This window comes from Rhinolophus sinicus, linkage group LG03 (genome assembly GCF_036562045.2).
Source record: "Rhinolophus sinicus isolate RSC01 linkage group LG03, ASM3656204v1, whole genome shotgun sequence".
Classification (NCBI taxonomy): domain Eukaryota; kingdom Metazoa; phylum Chordata; class Mammalia; order Chiroptera; family Rhinolophidae; genus Rhinolophus; species Rhinolophus sinicus.
Window position 1 is genome coordinate 108868672 of NC_133753.1, and position 15767 is coordinate 108884438.

Below are 15767 nucleotides of genomic sequence, written 5' to 3' on the forward strand. Positions count from 1 at the left end.
TCCCAATGTAAACACAACCATGTAACCAGCACACACATCAAGATATAGAGAACATTACAAGCCCCCTCAAAGGCCCATGTGTTCCTTTTCTGTGAGCTCCCCCAAGGGTAATACTACCCTAACTTCTAACACCACAGATTGCTTTTTGTCTGTTTTTGAACTTATGTTTTTGTGTCTGGCTCTTTCACTTAACAGTATGTGAATCATCTATGTTGTGTATGAATTTGGTTAACTCAATCTTGTTCTCTACCATTCCATTGTGTAACTACATCACTCTTTACTTATCCACACTACTACTGAGGTATATACAGCCATCATTTTAATGAAGATCCTCAAGCTGCTTCCGAGTTTAGAATCCTACCATTACTACATGGAGTAGCTATTTCTCTGCATCTTAGCCAAGTTAATTGAACTGTTTGATCTTTGCCAACCTGGTATATTAAAAATGCTTTCAATATAGTTTGTCTGCTTTTCTCTTATTATGACTGAAATTGAGGATCATTTCCTGTTGAAGAAACATTTCTTTACTTTCAAATGTCTTTTAATGTCCTATGCCTACTAGTCTATTGAGTTGTTGGACTTTTCTGTACTGATTTAAAGGGACTCCTGGGTTTTTTAGAAGGAAATTAGCTCCTTGACCATGATGCACGGCAAATAATTTTCCTCAGTTTATCTTTGGAGTTTCACCTTTGTTTACGCTAGTTTTTGCCCTGCATAGGTTTTGTCTGTCTTTAGGCAAACTCATCAACTTTTTTTCTTTTCAGTTTCTGGGGTTTTGTAAAAGTTAGAGCAACTGAAACTCTCATACATTGCTGGTAAGAGTGCTGAGCTGGTAGTTACTTGGAAAACTGTTTGGCAATATATACTAAAATTAAACATACATATATCCTATCACCCAGCAGTTCCACTCAGTTGCGATAGAAAATAAGTGCTTATGCCCACCAAACATGCACAACAATGTTCTTAGCAGTTTTATTCATTTTAGCCAAAAAATGTAAACAACCCAAATTTCCATCAACAGTAGAATAAAGCATAGCATATTAATACAACATAATACCACACAACAAAAAAGAACAATTGCTACATACAATCTAAATGAATCTCATAGAAACGTTAAGCAAAAGAAGCTAGCTAGGCACAACAGACTTACTATATGATTGGATTTATTTGAAGATCAAAAACAGGCAAAACTAATCTATAGATGGAGGTCAGAAAAGTGACCACTGGAAGAGAAGGTATTGGACTAGAAGGAGCATAGGGAGAATTTTGGTGTGCTGGAGACGGTGTGTATCTTGATCTAGGTGGGGGGCACTTTATGAATACACACATATTTGAGTTGGTCCCTTAAAATATGTGTACTTTCCTATCTGTGAATTACACAATAAAAGTTTTTTAAAGTGAAATAACAAGCTAGCTTTCTTTTTTCCTAAATGGCGACTTAGGTGACCCAATACTGTCCACCGAAGAACCGTTTTCATCTTTATCACATATGGCATTTCTATAAATGTGGCTACTTCAATACTCTCCACTCTGGTCCAGTGACAGTCTGTCCACGGCGGTGCTCTTAATTATTTTGGCTTTAACACAGACTCTAAGAGCACAAAGCCTTCCTTCATGAAGACTGATTTTCGTCATTTTTATTAAAAATTTTACTTTTGTTCCTTCATAGAAACTTTAGAATCAAGTTTTGAAAAGCCTGCTGAGATATTAATTGGGACTGCACTGAATTTACAGATGTTATCAATTCCAAGATATCATCAGTGTAAGATGTACAATTATTTTCTGCAGCACCAAGAAGACATTGCTGCACTATGACATAATGCTGCCTTAGAGTGAAGGTTTTTATTTTATGCCTATTAAAAGAGCTCTTTTAGACTTCAACAGCTTTGTCTTTATATTACATGAGTTGTGCTTATAATGAAAGGAAAATGAGTGAAATAAATTCGTTATGTTCTTAAAACTTCTTTACCACTACCACATGGCCACAAGTGATTGGAAGATGCCATAAATTTTAAGGCATATTTCAATTTTGGAAATGACAAAATGAAAGTGTATCTAACAATACAAAATATAGCAATTTAGAGAGGATACTGGTATCTTTCCAATGTGAGAGTTACCCTATCCAAGAAAAAAATTATGTTTCAGCATTTATTTTTTTATGTTCCTTAGTAAAGTTTTACAATATTTTTCAAAGATATCCTTCATTTTCTTGTTAAATTTATTTCTGTGTAGACTTTTTTTTTCCTTCAAAAATTCTGTTGGGAAGATATGCAAAACCTCTATGGTGTTTAGAAATCTATGAAACGTTATTAAGAAAAAGTTGAAGAAGACCAAAACACATGAAAAGATAATGTTCATGAATTGGAAGGTATAAAGATTTAAATTATCCCTAAACTTATTCAATGCAATTCCAGTCAAAATTCAAACAGGTATTCTTCTGGAACCTCACAAGCTGATTCTAAATGTATATGCAAATGCAAGGGGTCAAAAATAACCAAGACTTACTATATATTGGGTATCAAGATGTATAAAACTAGAGTACCAATTCCCAAACTTTGTTTTGAGTAATTCTCAAACTCCTACAAATTGAGACTCCAAAGAGCTTTAGTTTATGTGAGTTTATCTATTATAGTTATCCCACTCCAAATTAAAACAGAAATTAAAAAAAAAATTATTCATTTCAAAATAACAAGAAATCCATTATATGCTAACAGAAATAACAATAATTATGAAAATAACTATTTCTCAAAACAAAAAATGTAGTGAGAAGAGTAGCACTGTTTTACATTTTTGTAACTTTCTTTAATATCTGGCTCAACAGGTGATAGCAGGATTCTTCTAGCTGCTTCTGTATTCAATCGGTTTCACTATCATATGTCACGCAGCCTCTGCACACTCATGAGAGAATGAGAGTGAATAAGGCAAAGAGCACCCTAGTCTTACTATGACAATAGTCTCAAGTTCTCAAAGACCTAGTGAAAGGATCTCAGGGACCTGACGCGGTCCCTGAACTACTGGCAGAGTACTTAAAGACAGTGGTACATTGGCACAAAGACAAACAGAAGAATGGAACAGGAGAACCCAGACAAATCCCTGTATCTACACACCCAGCCAATATATGACAAAAGTAACTACAGAGAGGTGGAGAATGGTCTTTTCAATAAGTGGTGGTGCCTCAGTAATTATAGTCATACAGGGAAAAAAATGATATTGACTCATCTCACACCATTAAAAATTCCACATAGATTGTTGATCTCAATGTGAAAGGCAAAACATAACAGAAAATCATACAAAATATCCTCATCACTAGGATATAAAATGTTCTAATTATACAGAAAAAGACTGACATATTTAACTTCATTAAAATTAAGAATTTCTATTAATCAAAAGATATCTTTAAGGAAATGAAAGGCAAGGCAAGCCAGAGTGGAAGAGGATATGTGAACACAGATGAGTAAGGCAAGGACAGAACACCAGGTAGAAACATTGGCAGGACTCTAATGAACCCTTAATGAACCTTTCAAAGAGAAGATATCCAAAGGCCAATAAACATATGAAAGGCTGCTCAACCTCATTAGTAAACAGGAAAATGCAAATTAAAACCAAAGAGGAGTGTTAAATAATACAACAACTTTGGGAAATTGTTCCGTAGTTTCTAATAAAATTAAACACCTACTCTACAACCCAATAATCCACTCTCAATATAAACCCAAGAGAAATGAGTGTGTGTGCATAGAAAAATTTGCATGAGACTGTTCATAGCAGCTTAATTCACTATAGTCAAAGCCTAGAAATAATAAGAAAATGATAACCACACAATGGAACTAAACAATAAAAGAAAATAACTAACTAATAAAACCAACAACTTAGATGAACTGCAAACAGCAACAAAATATTACGCTGTGTAAAAGAAACCAGACACAAAAGAGCACATACTGTTATGAGCACATATTGACACAAAGTTCAAGAACAGGCAAAACAAATTGACAGTGGCTGAGGTCAAAACAGTATGTCAGAATAGCAGCTTCTGATTGGAAAGGAGCATGAGAGAACTTTCTGGGATGGTGGAAAGGCTCCACACCTTCATCTGGGTACTGGTACATGCACATGTAAAACAGTCTTCCACCTGTACATCGAAGATTTTTGTATTTTACTGGAGATGAAAGTATACCTCAATTACATGTAAAAATCCATTATATGTACACCAGAATGATTAATACAATTTAACAGATTGACAATTTGAAGTCTTGGCAAAGAGGCAGAAAAACAGGAATTCTTATACATTGTTGGCAGGAATCTAAATTAGTGCAACCACTTTGGAAAACAGTCTAGCATTACCAACTAAAACTGAAGATACACAAAAATGTTCAGAGCAGCATTATTCATAATTGCCACAGTGAAAACAATTTAAATGTCCATCCAAAAAAAGTAAATAAATCAATTGATATATTCCTATAATATTCAGCAATGTTAAACTATTGCTCCATAAAACATGGGTGAATTTCACACAATAATGTTGAGTGAAAGCACCCAGAGTAAAGAATACAAACTAAATGGTTCCATTTATATAAAGTTGAAAAAGCAAACAAAACTAAACTACCAAGTTTGCAATCTTAAGTAGAAAAGAAAGTGATTTAGCATAAAATTCAGGACAGGTTACTCTTGAGAAGGAGGGAGTTTTAGGAGGCGTCCTGGAGCTCTGACAATCATCTATCTGATGACTTGAATGTTGGTTACAAGGTTTATGCTTTATAATTATTACATCAAACAGATGCACAGCTCAATGACTTTTCTGTATGTATGTTACAAATCAGAACAATAAGAAAAAAAATCAATTAGACCTGGTGACTAATTGGATTTAGTGGGGGAGGGGAGGGGACAGGGACAGAGACAACTAAGGACAACTCTCAGGTTTCTGACTTGCACAACTGCTTGGGTGGTTATGCCTTTCACTGAGATAGAAAACAGCATTTTCAGGGAAGAATATAAATTAAATCTTGGACATGTTAAATTTATAGTACTTTTGAGATATGCACAGAGACGTCCAGCAGGCAATTAGATATGCAGATCTAAAGCTCAAAGATGTCCAGGCTTGAATATAAATTTTGGATTCATCTGTAAGTGAAGCCATAGATATGGATGTGACAGGGAAAGAAGACTGACGAGAGGGTATAGAGCAGATCCCAGGTACATCAACATTTAATGGGCAGGTACAGGAGGATAGGCCAGTAAGGAAAACCAAGAAGGAACCAAGTGGTAGGAGGAAAATCAAGAACAAGTCATGAACCATTAAGCAAGGGAAGAGTACGTTCTCATGAGTAATTAGTCACTCACTGCAGGTTGATACATAGTTAAGAAAGAATATGGGTTATGTGCAACACTCAGCAAACCAGTTTTTACTCCACCTCTTTTTGGTTGATTTGAGACAAGGAACAACCCAAGAGAAAAGCAATGCTTCTGAGAATGGCTCAAAATTTTTATGTTATCTTTAGAAGTGAGGAATCAAGGCCCCTCTCACTTTTTCCCCCTCTCTCAGAGATAAAAGATGACAGATGTGAGAGTACTAACTGGGTCTGTGTGCTACTGGGTAGGATCATCATTAAAAGGTCAGCACACAGCAGGCTCTCTCTTCTGCTTCTTCCCAGTGACTGAAGTGGTATGAGAAGCTTTCAAGAGAGGGCTTTCCCTTCTCCAAGAGCCCCAGCCAAACCTACTACTTGGCCAGAAAAGGTCTGAGGCAGGTGGCCAAGACCAGATCAGTCGTCGGCCAGGGCAAACAGGTTCTCTCTGGTTCCACGGCCCTGAGCACCAACAGGAGAGTAGGCTCTGCTCACATCACAAGGAAAGATCCAGCTGTGTTTGAGAAGTGGGGAGGTGGACTGGGTGCATCTCATGGTCTATTTCAGTTTGAAACAAATTAAGCTTAACTAGATTGGAAAAATAGCTTCTCCACATGAACCAACAGGGCCCATTCCAGCCTTTTGTCTTAAGAGTTTGGTACCCAAGTCCCAGTTAAAAATAAAACGAAAAGTGTTTTGGTTTTTCATTTGCCAGTACAAATATTTAATATAAATCTCTCCCTCAGGGACCCTATAGAATTGAAAATAGTGGCTGTTGACTCAAAAGAATTCTAATATTCCTGGGATCCCCGACTGGTACACAATCATAAAATTTCTCAATTTCTAGTACCACATAAATCCCATACAAAACAAAACTATAATGGTCATCTAGGTTAAAATGGTATCAGATTAGCAACTCCAGAATAAATAGAAAGACCCAATATTTTTGTTCCTTAACAGGAAGATTTAAGTGGGGATTGACTCCTTCCCAAATTCATCTATAAATCAAAATTTCAATGGGATTGTTTTAGAGCTCATCAAAATAAATTCTAAAATTCACCTGCAACAGTAAATGCATAAGAATAGCCAAGGCAATTTTAGAACAAGCATTATTTGCCCTATCAGATATCAAACTCACTCTATATAAAGCCACAAGGGAGAGTGGGACTGTGGTAATGGAACTGTGTGGAAACACAGACAAACATATCAGTGGAACCGAACTGAGAATCCAGAAAGAGGTCCTAGGTATATAAAGAAATTCGTGTAGCATTTCAAATATGGACAAGTTAATTAATGGAGATAGGCAAAAATCTATCAACCTAGAAAAATGTAAGTTAGATCCCTATCTCACATCATACAAAAAAGTAAATTCCACAAAATTAGAAGAGCTAAATATGAAAACAATTTTTCAAACAAAATATGTTTTAAAAAAATCTTGAAATGTAGAGATTTTGCAAAACAAGGTTAAAGAAAAAACAAAACAAAACCCAAAAGCTACAAAGAAGTCTAAGATGGGAACACATACGAAGTTTAAACTTCTATATAAATAAAGATACCACAGATGAAATTAAAAGACGAGTGAGAAACTAAGAGAAAATATGTGTAACACATGAAACAAACGATTAATTCACTACTGTGGTATCTAAAGAACTCCTGCTAACCAATAAGAAAAGAAGGCAACCCAGAAGGGAAAAAAGGTGAAGGTATAAACAAGTAATATCCAAAAGAAATACAAACGCTCATTAAACATGTCTGTACAAAACTTTAGGTTACAGACTCATCTAACACCTGATAAACTATATTCTAGATGATTAAGGAATTTTTTTCAATCCTAAAAGAAATTATAAATGCACATTCATCTGATAACCAGAATGAGAAATGCTCTTGTAAACTTAAAACATATGGAAAAAAACTACAAATAAAAATTAAAATTTTCATATATGTACTTAAAAAAAAACCCCGATCCACTACAAAATGAAACTAAAATGGCAAAAATATTAACAACTAATATAATAAGACACTCATATCCTTTAAATATATAAAGCATTTGTCTAATATGAAAAAATTTTAATATCTATATAGACAAGACTCAAGAAAAGAAATGCCAACAGTTAATAAAAATGTGAAAACCATTAAACCTTGCTATGCTTGGGGGGAATGCAAATCAAAACAATGAGATGACATTTTCATATATCAAATGGATAAAGATCTAAAAAAATGAGAATGCCTAATACCGGCAAGGATACAGGGCACCTGACATTCTTACATTGCTGGTGGAATTTAAGATGTGGGAAAATAGCTGTGATATGTTAAATGAGGAAAAAAGGTATAAAATACATACAGTGTGATCTCAACCATGTTTTAAAATACAGGTAAATTTTATGAGCACTTACTCTTGGTTCCAGGCGCTGTGTTAAAACTGTTTACAGGTATTGGCGCAATGGTGCACCCCATATCCACAGTAATCTTGAATTAGACACTATTATTATCCTTATTTTATGGAGGAGGAAACGGAGATGAGAGAGATCAAGTAGAAGCCAAGATTTCAACCCAAGTACTCTTGCTCTAGAATCTGTGATCTTAACTATTAGCACAATGCACAGGAGGAAATAAATAAAACTCTTAAAACACAATGTGGAGTTGAGTATAGGCAACTTTAATTCCTATTTTGTCACGGATCTTCTACTATTTTACTTCTCAAATACAACAATTGTTTTTACAACGGTCAATAATCGCCTAACAGCAACAACAGTGTCCTTGAAATTCCTGTAAGTTACAGACGTTAATAACAGAAAATTTATAGATCATAAAACAATGGCTTAAAAATATTTTTTTAGCCAAAGAACTTTTTTCTGAATGAAATTTTATGTGTATCTGCAATATGAGAAACAGATATGAAGTAGTATTTTATTTTATCAGTGTATTTTAAAAGCTCGCATTTGTAACATTTACAATGAAGCCCTTCTGATGAACACAAACTTGAAATCATGGATGATTGGGGCCGTCAAATTTGTTTTGCACCATATCAAGAAAAACCTGATTCACAGAGATTAGCAGTTGCAAATAAAAGAGTTTTTTTGTTTTATAAAAAATAGTACATTAATGCTATCTAAAGATTGTATTGCACCTGTCCAGAAGTCTGAGAAATAGAACACTTCTGAGTTAAATCTCTACTAATATTAAGGAATAAGAATACTTGGTAATCACAAATATTTTGGTACAAAATAAAAATCTTAAAATATATATACAAATCATGGCATCAGGATATTATGCATAAGGCAGTCACGTGTTATTGCAAAATGCAATGAGAGTTCTATAGTAGTGAATTTGCTTATATATTACATTGGCAAACAATCACTGGCCTAAATTTTAAAAATACCAACATAAAGCTACAATCTCTCTAAACAATAGAATTTTTTAAAATTCAACTATATGCACAGAAAAAGCAAGAAACTACTACAAGGATTGTTATCCTGGGTGTTGGCATTATCAATGATTTTAACATTTTTTCTTTTGCTTAATTTCCCTCAGATATTCTAAATACATTGCCTTTTTTTCTTTTTTGCTGTTTTACTTATTATTTTAAAATAATTATAAATCACAGGAATTTGCAAAAAATGCACAGGAAGGTCCCAAGCACCCTTCACCTAACTTCCCCCAATGATAACATCTTGTGTAACTCTAGTACAATATCACAACCAGGAAACTCACCCTGTACAATCCAGTTTATTCAGATTTCACCAGTTTTATATGCAATAGTATGTGTGTGTGTGCGTGGTTCTACACAGTGTGGTTCTACATGTGTGGTTGTACACAGTGTTATCACATTTTTAGCTTCGAGTAACCACAACTGAAATACAGAACTATCCCCTTCCACGAAGTTCCCTCATACTCTCTCCATAACCACACAATCCTTTCCCCCATTACTAACTCCTGGTGACCACTAATCTGTTCTCCATTTCTGTAACTTTATTTCAATGTTATACAAATGCAATCATATAGCATGTAACCTTTGAAAATTGGCTCCTTTTCACCTAGCACAACTTCTCTGAGGTAACTGGCAGTACAAATCAATGGTCCCTAATGTGTTAAAATTTAGCATGATACACATTAGAGTACATATAAATGTTTACAGTGTTTTAAAGTTTAAAACATTTAAAATGTGAATCAAATGCTTATGAAATCCCTGCTGTACTACCACCGAAGTAGGATTCTGGGGAACGAATTTTGAAAACTGATAAGCAGTGCAATGTAGTGCAAATACTGTCCAGGAGAGAAAGCCAAAGCTCCGTGTTTGTAAGCCTTAACTGCGTTTACAAGGACATGTGGCTTACAAGAATGCCTGGCTCTGCTTTTTTTCTGGTCAAGATCTAGATTCCAATCCTGTTCCAACCCAAATGGGTCTATTACATCCAAATATGACCACTGCTATTCACCCAAGTGGCGACCATTCTCTGCTTTTCCTCATGCTGTTCCTTAGAGTTCTTCTGAATCATGAAGGATACGAATCCCTCTTTAATTCCTAGTTCTGCGTGGTGATTTAGCCAGCACCACACCCCAGGCCCAAATCTCCAGGCTCTGTTGCTGTAGGTCCATTTGACTCAACACCTCTCAGAAAGGGCTACCCCACCCTAGCAAATTGAGTCTCACTCTTTTCCCCCTCCCTCCTCCACTTCATATGCCCAGACCTACTTGATCTTTCTTCCCTTGGCTATTCTGTTAAGTCTTCCTGATAACTCACCCCACTACGTATCTGTTCATTAACTAGGTGTGACAAATGCCATATCTTCACAAGTTTAGGCTCAGCAGGTAAACATTCCAGGAACTTACTTCTTGAACATAGCGCTATGCCTTCATAGTAATGTTTTTGCTTTTCCAAAATGATTGCTCTAGACTAGACAAAAAAGCTGTAATACAAACAAGGCATTATGGCACACAAATGTAAAAAAAAAGGCCCCAATATTTGCGTATTTTTAAAAATTTGGCTGATATGGGTATCACTCTATAAATATTAGATCTAAATGTCATTTAAAGTAGTGGTAAAGAGCTTAGACTCTTGAGCCAGACTGCCTGGGATAGAATCAGGCCTCTAGTACTGTATTATCTAAATCAAGTTTTATTTACATTCTGTGTAACTCAGTTTTCTCATCTGTAAAATGGTGGCTAAAGTGCCTCACAGGACTGTTATGAGAATTAAATATGTGTAAAGCATTTAGAACACTGCCTAACATAAAGTGGACATTATGTAAGTAGTAACTGCCCTCTAAATGCATGGCAGTCCAGATTCACTTCTTTGTGATATCTCTTTACTCCTCTTGAATTCTTTGAGTTCATATTACTTCTGAAATTTCCATACCAAGAAACAATAACATTAAGAATCTACATTTTATTTATTAAATTCATCTTATTCAAAACTTCTAGGAAACTCTCTGACAACACTCTTGGGAATATTTTTGTGGCTATGTCTCCTTGGGCAAGGGAAACAAGAAAAAAATAAACACATAAGACTACATCAAACTGAGTGTTTGCACAGAGAAGGAAATCATCAAGAAAATAAAAGACCTACTGGTTGGAAGAAGATATTCACCAATTATGCATCCAATAAGGGGTTAATATCCAAAATATATAAGGTACTTGTATAACTTAACACCAAAATAACAAACAATCCAATTAAAAAATAGGCAGTGACTGAATAGATGTTTCTCTAAAAAGGACATATTGAAAGATGCTCAATGTCACTACTCATCAGGGAAATGCAAATTAAAACCACAATGAGATATCACCTCACACCTGTCAGGATGGCTATTATCAGTAAATACGTGTTGGCGAGGATGTGGAGAAAAGTGAATGCTTGTGCACCGTTGGTGGGAATGTAAACAGGTACAGCCACTATGGAGAACAGTATGGAGGCTCCTCAAAAGAATCAAAAATAGAATGACCTTATTGACCCAGCAATTCCACTTCTGGGTTCTTTAACTGAAAAAAATGAAAACACTAATTTGAAAAGATATATGCACCCCTATGTTCACTGCAGCATCACTTACAATAGCTAAGATATGGAAGCAACCTAGGTGTCCATCGACAGATGAATGGATAAAGATGTACATGTATACAATGGAATATTACTCAGTCATAAAAAGGAATGAAATCTTGCCATCTGCAACAACATGGATGTACCTAGAGGGAATAATGCTAAGTGAGTAAGTCAGAGAAAAGACAAATACTGAAAACAAACACATACGAAACAAAGAACAAGTTGATGGTTGCCAGATGGGAGTGGGATTGGCAGGATGGGTAAAATAGGGGAAGGGATTAGGAAGTACAAATTGGCAGTTACAAAAACAGTCACGGGGATATAAAGTACAGCACAGGAAATATAGTCAATAATATTGTAATAACTATGTATAGTGCCAGGTGGGTACTAGTCAGGGATCACTTTGTAGGTTATATAAATGTCTAACAATTATGTTGTACACCTGAAACTAATATATTGCACGTCAACTGTAATTGAGAAAAATTTTAAATAAAACAAACCTAACTACTAGAACAAATTTTTGTACATACTAGTAGTTATGAACATTCCACTAAATATGAATGTAAGCACTTAAAAGTATGGTCGTGATGGAAAGAATGCTAGCAAAAAGAAGGTACAGATCGGAATATGTGATAATTTTATGTTTAAAAAACGGGGAGAATAATATGGTAATATTTATGCTTGTATATATATTAAATGGCTTTAGAAAGTTTAATGGCTGCTTATGGAGGGGAGAACTGTATGTTTGAGGGAAGAGGTATGAAGGAAACTGTTCACTACATGTGCTTTAGTATCTTTTGAATTTGAAGCAATGAATGTATTAACTATACAATAATTTAATTGAAAAAAATGGAGGAAGGGGGGGCTCTAAACAATACTCTGGAAGCCAGGCTTCTAGTCCCAATCTGCCACTATGTTACCTTTGGCAACTGTACAAAGCGAGAAGCAGCAAATATTTCTAGGTTCTAATTCTCAAAACGTCTGATCTCAGGGGGATGGGGGTAGTAAATATACGGTACTAATTTTTTTTTTAAGAAATGTGAGAGGTACTAGTCCAACATATTGCAAAATAATGTACCTTTTTGAAGGTTTACAGATACTATTTTTACAGTTTTAAGAACGATAGAATTATCAAGCCTATTAAACTTCCAAGATCACTTGTTTTACATAAAAACCTTTCTTGGAAGGGGTCTAATGTAACTTACAGGAAATACCTATAAAAATATTCTGCACACTTTTTTGTTTCTCTTGCAACACTTCTAAAATTGTTTTAAACAGACTTTAAGTCTTTATCCTATGCCATAGAGTGAGCAATGAAGGACACTAAAACAATTTACATTTGAAATACATAAATGACTATACCTAAAACAAGAAACGTATACTACTTAAAGGTGTTTATTATCAGACACTGCAAAAAAATAACATTTCCAATCAATGACAACAACTATAATTAATTACTCTAGTCCAGGTATGGATTCCACGTATCATCCTGAATGCTACCATTCATCTGGTAAGGTAAGTTTTATGGTCCTCCTTTAACATAAGAAACAGCTGAGGCTCAGGATAATTAATGACTACGGTAGAGGCCAGTCTAACAAGTGGCAGAGCTAGGAGCCCACCCTGAACCTTTGGATCTGAGCTCAGTGCACCACACAGGGGTTATTTAATGTTGGCTGGCATGCTGGTGCAGGTTTGCCACAGTTTTCACTGATTTACATAAAAATGAGAAAAAATAAGGAGAAGTAAACTTTTTAATAAAATTAAATGAGTCCATTTAAAGGGCCTTTACTCTGAGATTCTGTCCTTTAATATTGAGTTAAAATACCCTTTTTTAAGAAGAAATGATGGTGACAGTAGATAGCAGTGTGGGTTACTATTGCTGTTTTTATTGGCTATACCTGGCAGAACTGAAAACTGGCAACTCTATTACAGCCTCCCAATTTGAGGGGCAGGAGGGGGTGGGTATTTCTTTTGAAATTGAAATCCAAAAGAACTACTCCCTTATACAGTGATGCCTCCCAAAATACTAGGGAACTTTACACACACACACACTCAAGATTCCCTCATTAATCTACTTTATTCTATTTGGATTAGGACACTCACAGATGAAGAAATAAGAATAAAGTGAGTTTCAGCAATCCAAAGTCAGGTGAATTCACGCTGGATTCTGGTATAGGACTTTCCTCAGGATTCTTTACATCAGTTAACTTTTCTCATCCTTTAGCTTTAACACTCCTCACTCAAACCTGACTCAAACTTTCTTTTCCTAAAATAGTAACTTTTTTTTAACACAACTGCTAAATGGCAATCAATACTTAAGATAAATAAAAAAAACTACTTAAAGTCTCCAATAATCTGCTTTTATTTAAAGCGTTTCTCACTTTGACAAAAATAAAAACTTTTAATGATGTTCACTCTACCTACTTCCAAAAGAAAACTAGCCTATAAATCAGACTCAAGCCACTTTAATTTCCAAATCTCTGTATCCCCATTAAATATATGAAGCTTGTAAATAGTTACAAGACAAACTCCAATCCTAGCTTGTCCATCTCATCACCAATACGTAAGTCAAAATAAAACTAGTAAGCTTATACGTTACTGTTTACCTAGCAATTTACACATCAACAGGAGGGGAAGAAACTGTTCAAAGGTAACTACTGTTAACAAATTCAAAATATTAGGCATAATATGTCTCTATTAAAATTGCAACCTATCAATTTCAAATCATTTCTTTCATTTTTGCTACGTTTTTAAATTAACCCTCAATAATAAAAATAATAATAATAATAAGCAGCCACTTTTAGGATGTAAATCCTGTGTGTTTTTTTTAAAGTAATTTGCCTAGGTAAATCTAATGCAGAAAATAAAATGTAATGATAAATTAACTACATTTTTAAAAACCTAATATTATCAGTAAAACAAACCAATCACTCCAGTTTAGCAATGCATGTACTTTTAATCTGTGGGGACCCCATTATACTAATCAACAACGTTTAAAAGTCACCCCACTACCCAAAACATCATCACTACACATGACATACTCATATTTTACTCAAATTAAGCTTAAACGAGACCTAAACTCAGGCCATTTCCCTGTCCAAAGCACACTGAAACATACTAAGGGGAAATCCAAGAAATCAAATATATTAAGTGCTGATATCTTCTTCCAGGGTAGGGTCAAATTCGTGTTTGCCTGCAAATGTCACCGTCTCAGGAAGTCTGCAAATTCTCATTAGCGCTACAGAGTACAAAGAGGCCTGACAACGAAAACACCTGTCCTAGAACGGGGAAGGCAGTGGGAAAAGCCACCCCGAGCCCACGCCGGCTGCACAGCCTCGGCTGCAGCGATCCGAAACGAGGGGTGGACACCTACCTCACGCATGCTCCCTCCCGCAGGGTCTCACACCCCGACCTGCCTCCCCGAGCGACAACCAGGAAAGGTGTCCCGCCCGCCAGGACCCAGCCTGCTCGAACCTCCCGCTCCTCCCTAGCCGGCCCGAGTCCTGGTGCGCTCTGGCCTCCCGGCTGCACTGCCACCTCATACCTCCTCGCCGGTCTCGCGGCCCCACCACCTCCGCCCCGCCAGCCGGGTCTTGGGCAACCCCGGGGCCGGAGCCGCCGGCCGCGTCCGTGTCCCGCTCGCAGCACCGCGGGTCCCTCCGCGGCCCGGCAGCCACCGATCCCAGGCCCAGCGCCCCCCGCGCGCTCCCCGCCCCCAGCCTCCGCCCTCACCCCGCTCGGCCGTTCCCGGCCCGCTCCCCCAGCCGGGATACCTGGAGGCAAGGGCGGCGGAGCACTTCACCCAGGGCCCCAGGTCGCAGAGGGCCCGGTGCTCAGGGTCCCGCTCCTTCTCCCGCTCCACGTGGTAGGCGTAGATGGAGAGCAGGATCCCGGCGGCGCACACGGCATACCGGGCCACCCGCTCCCACCGCGGCACCGACACTCTCAGCAGGACGGGTGCCGCCATCTTTCCCCCTCCGCCACCGCCTCCTTCGCCGCTGCCGCCTCCCTCCGCCTCCACCTCAGCCGCCGCCGCCCGTCGGGGCCCGACCCAGCCGCCGCCGCTACCGCTGCCGCCGCCGCCGCCGTGTCCACCTCCGCCGCCGCCGCCGCCGCCGCGTCCCATTGGCTCGATCGCCTCCTCCGGGCCCCGCCCCCACAGGCGCGCGGCCCAACCGCCCAGAAGGCAGAGAGCCGGGAGAGGCGGGGAAGGCGCGAGCGGGCGCGGAAGAAGGGGCGCAGCGCGCAACCGCCGGGAAGGCCTGGCCGGCAGGCGGAGACGTAGGCGGTGCGGCGCGCGCAGCAGGCGGAGCCCAGGGGAGGGGAGGGGCCAGATGGAGGGAAAGGCGGGGCTCCTGGAGGGGGTGGGGCGGGGCGGGGCTCCAGGAGGGCCT

General features: G+C 37.8%; 1 protein-coding gene across 1 annotated transcript in view; it reads right to left on the reverse strand.

Moving 5' to 3' along the window:
• The window catches only part of VKORC1L1 (vitamin K epoxide reductase complex subunit 1 like 1), a 56021-nt gene extending 40522 nt beyond the window's left edge, over window positions 1-15499 (reverse strand). The window contains exon 1 of the mRNA XM_074328493.1: window positions 15147-15499. Coding sequence (XP_074184594.1) covers window positions 15147-15499 — 353 coding nt within the window. The remainder of the gene's footprint in view (window positions 1-15146) is intronic.
• Between the last annotated feature and the right edge of the window lie 268 nt (window positions 15500-15767).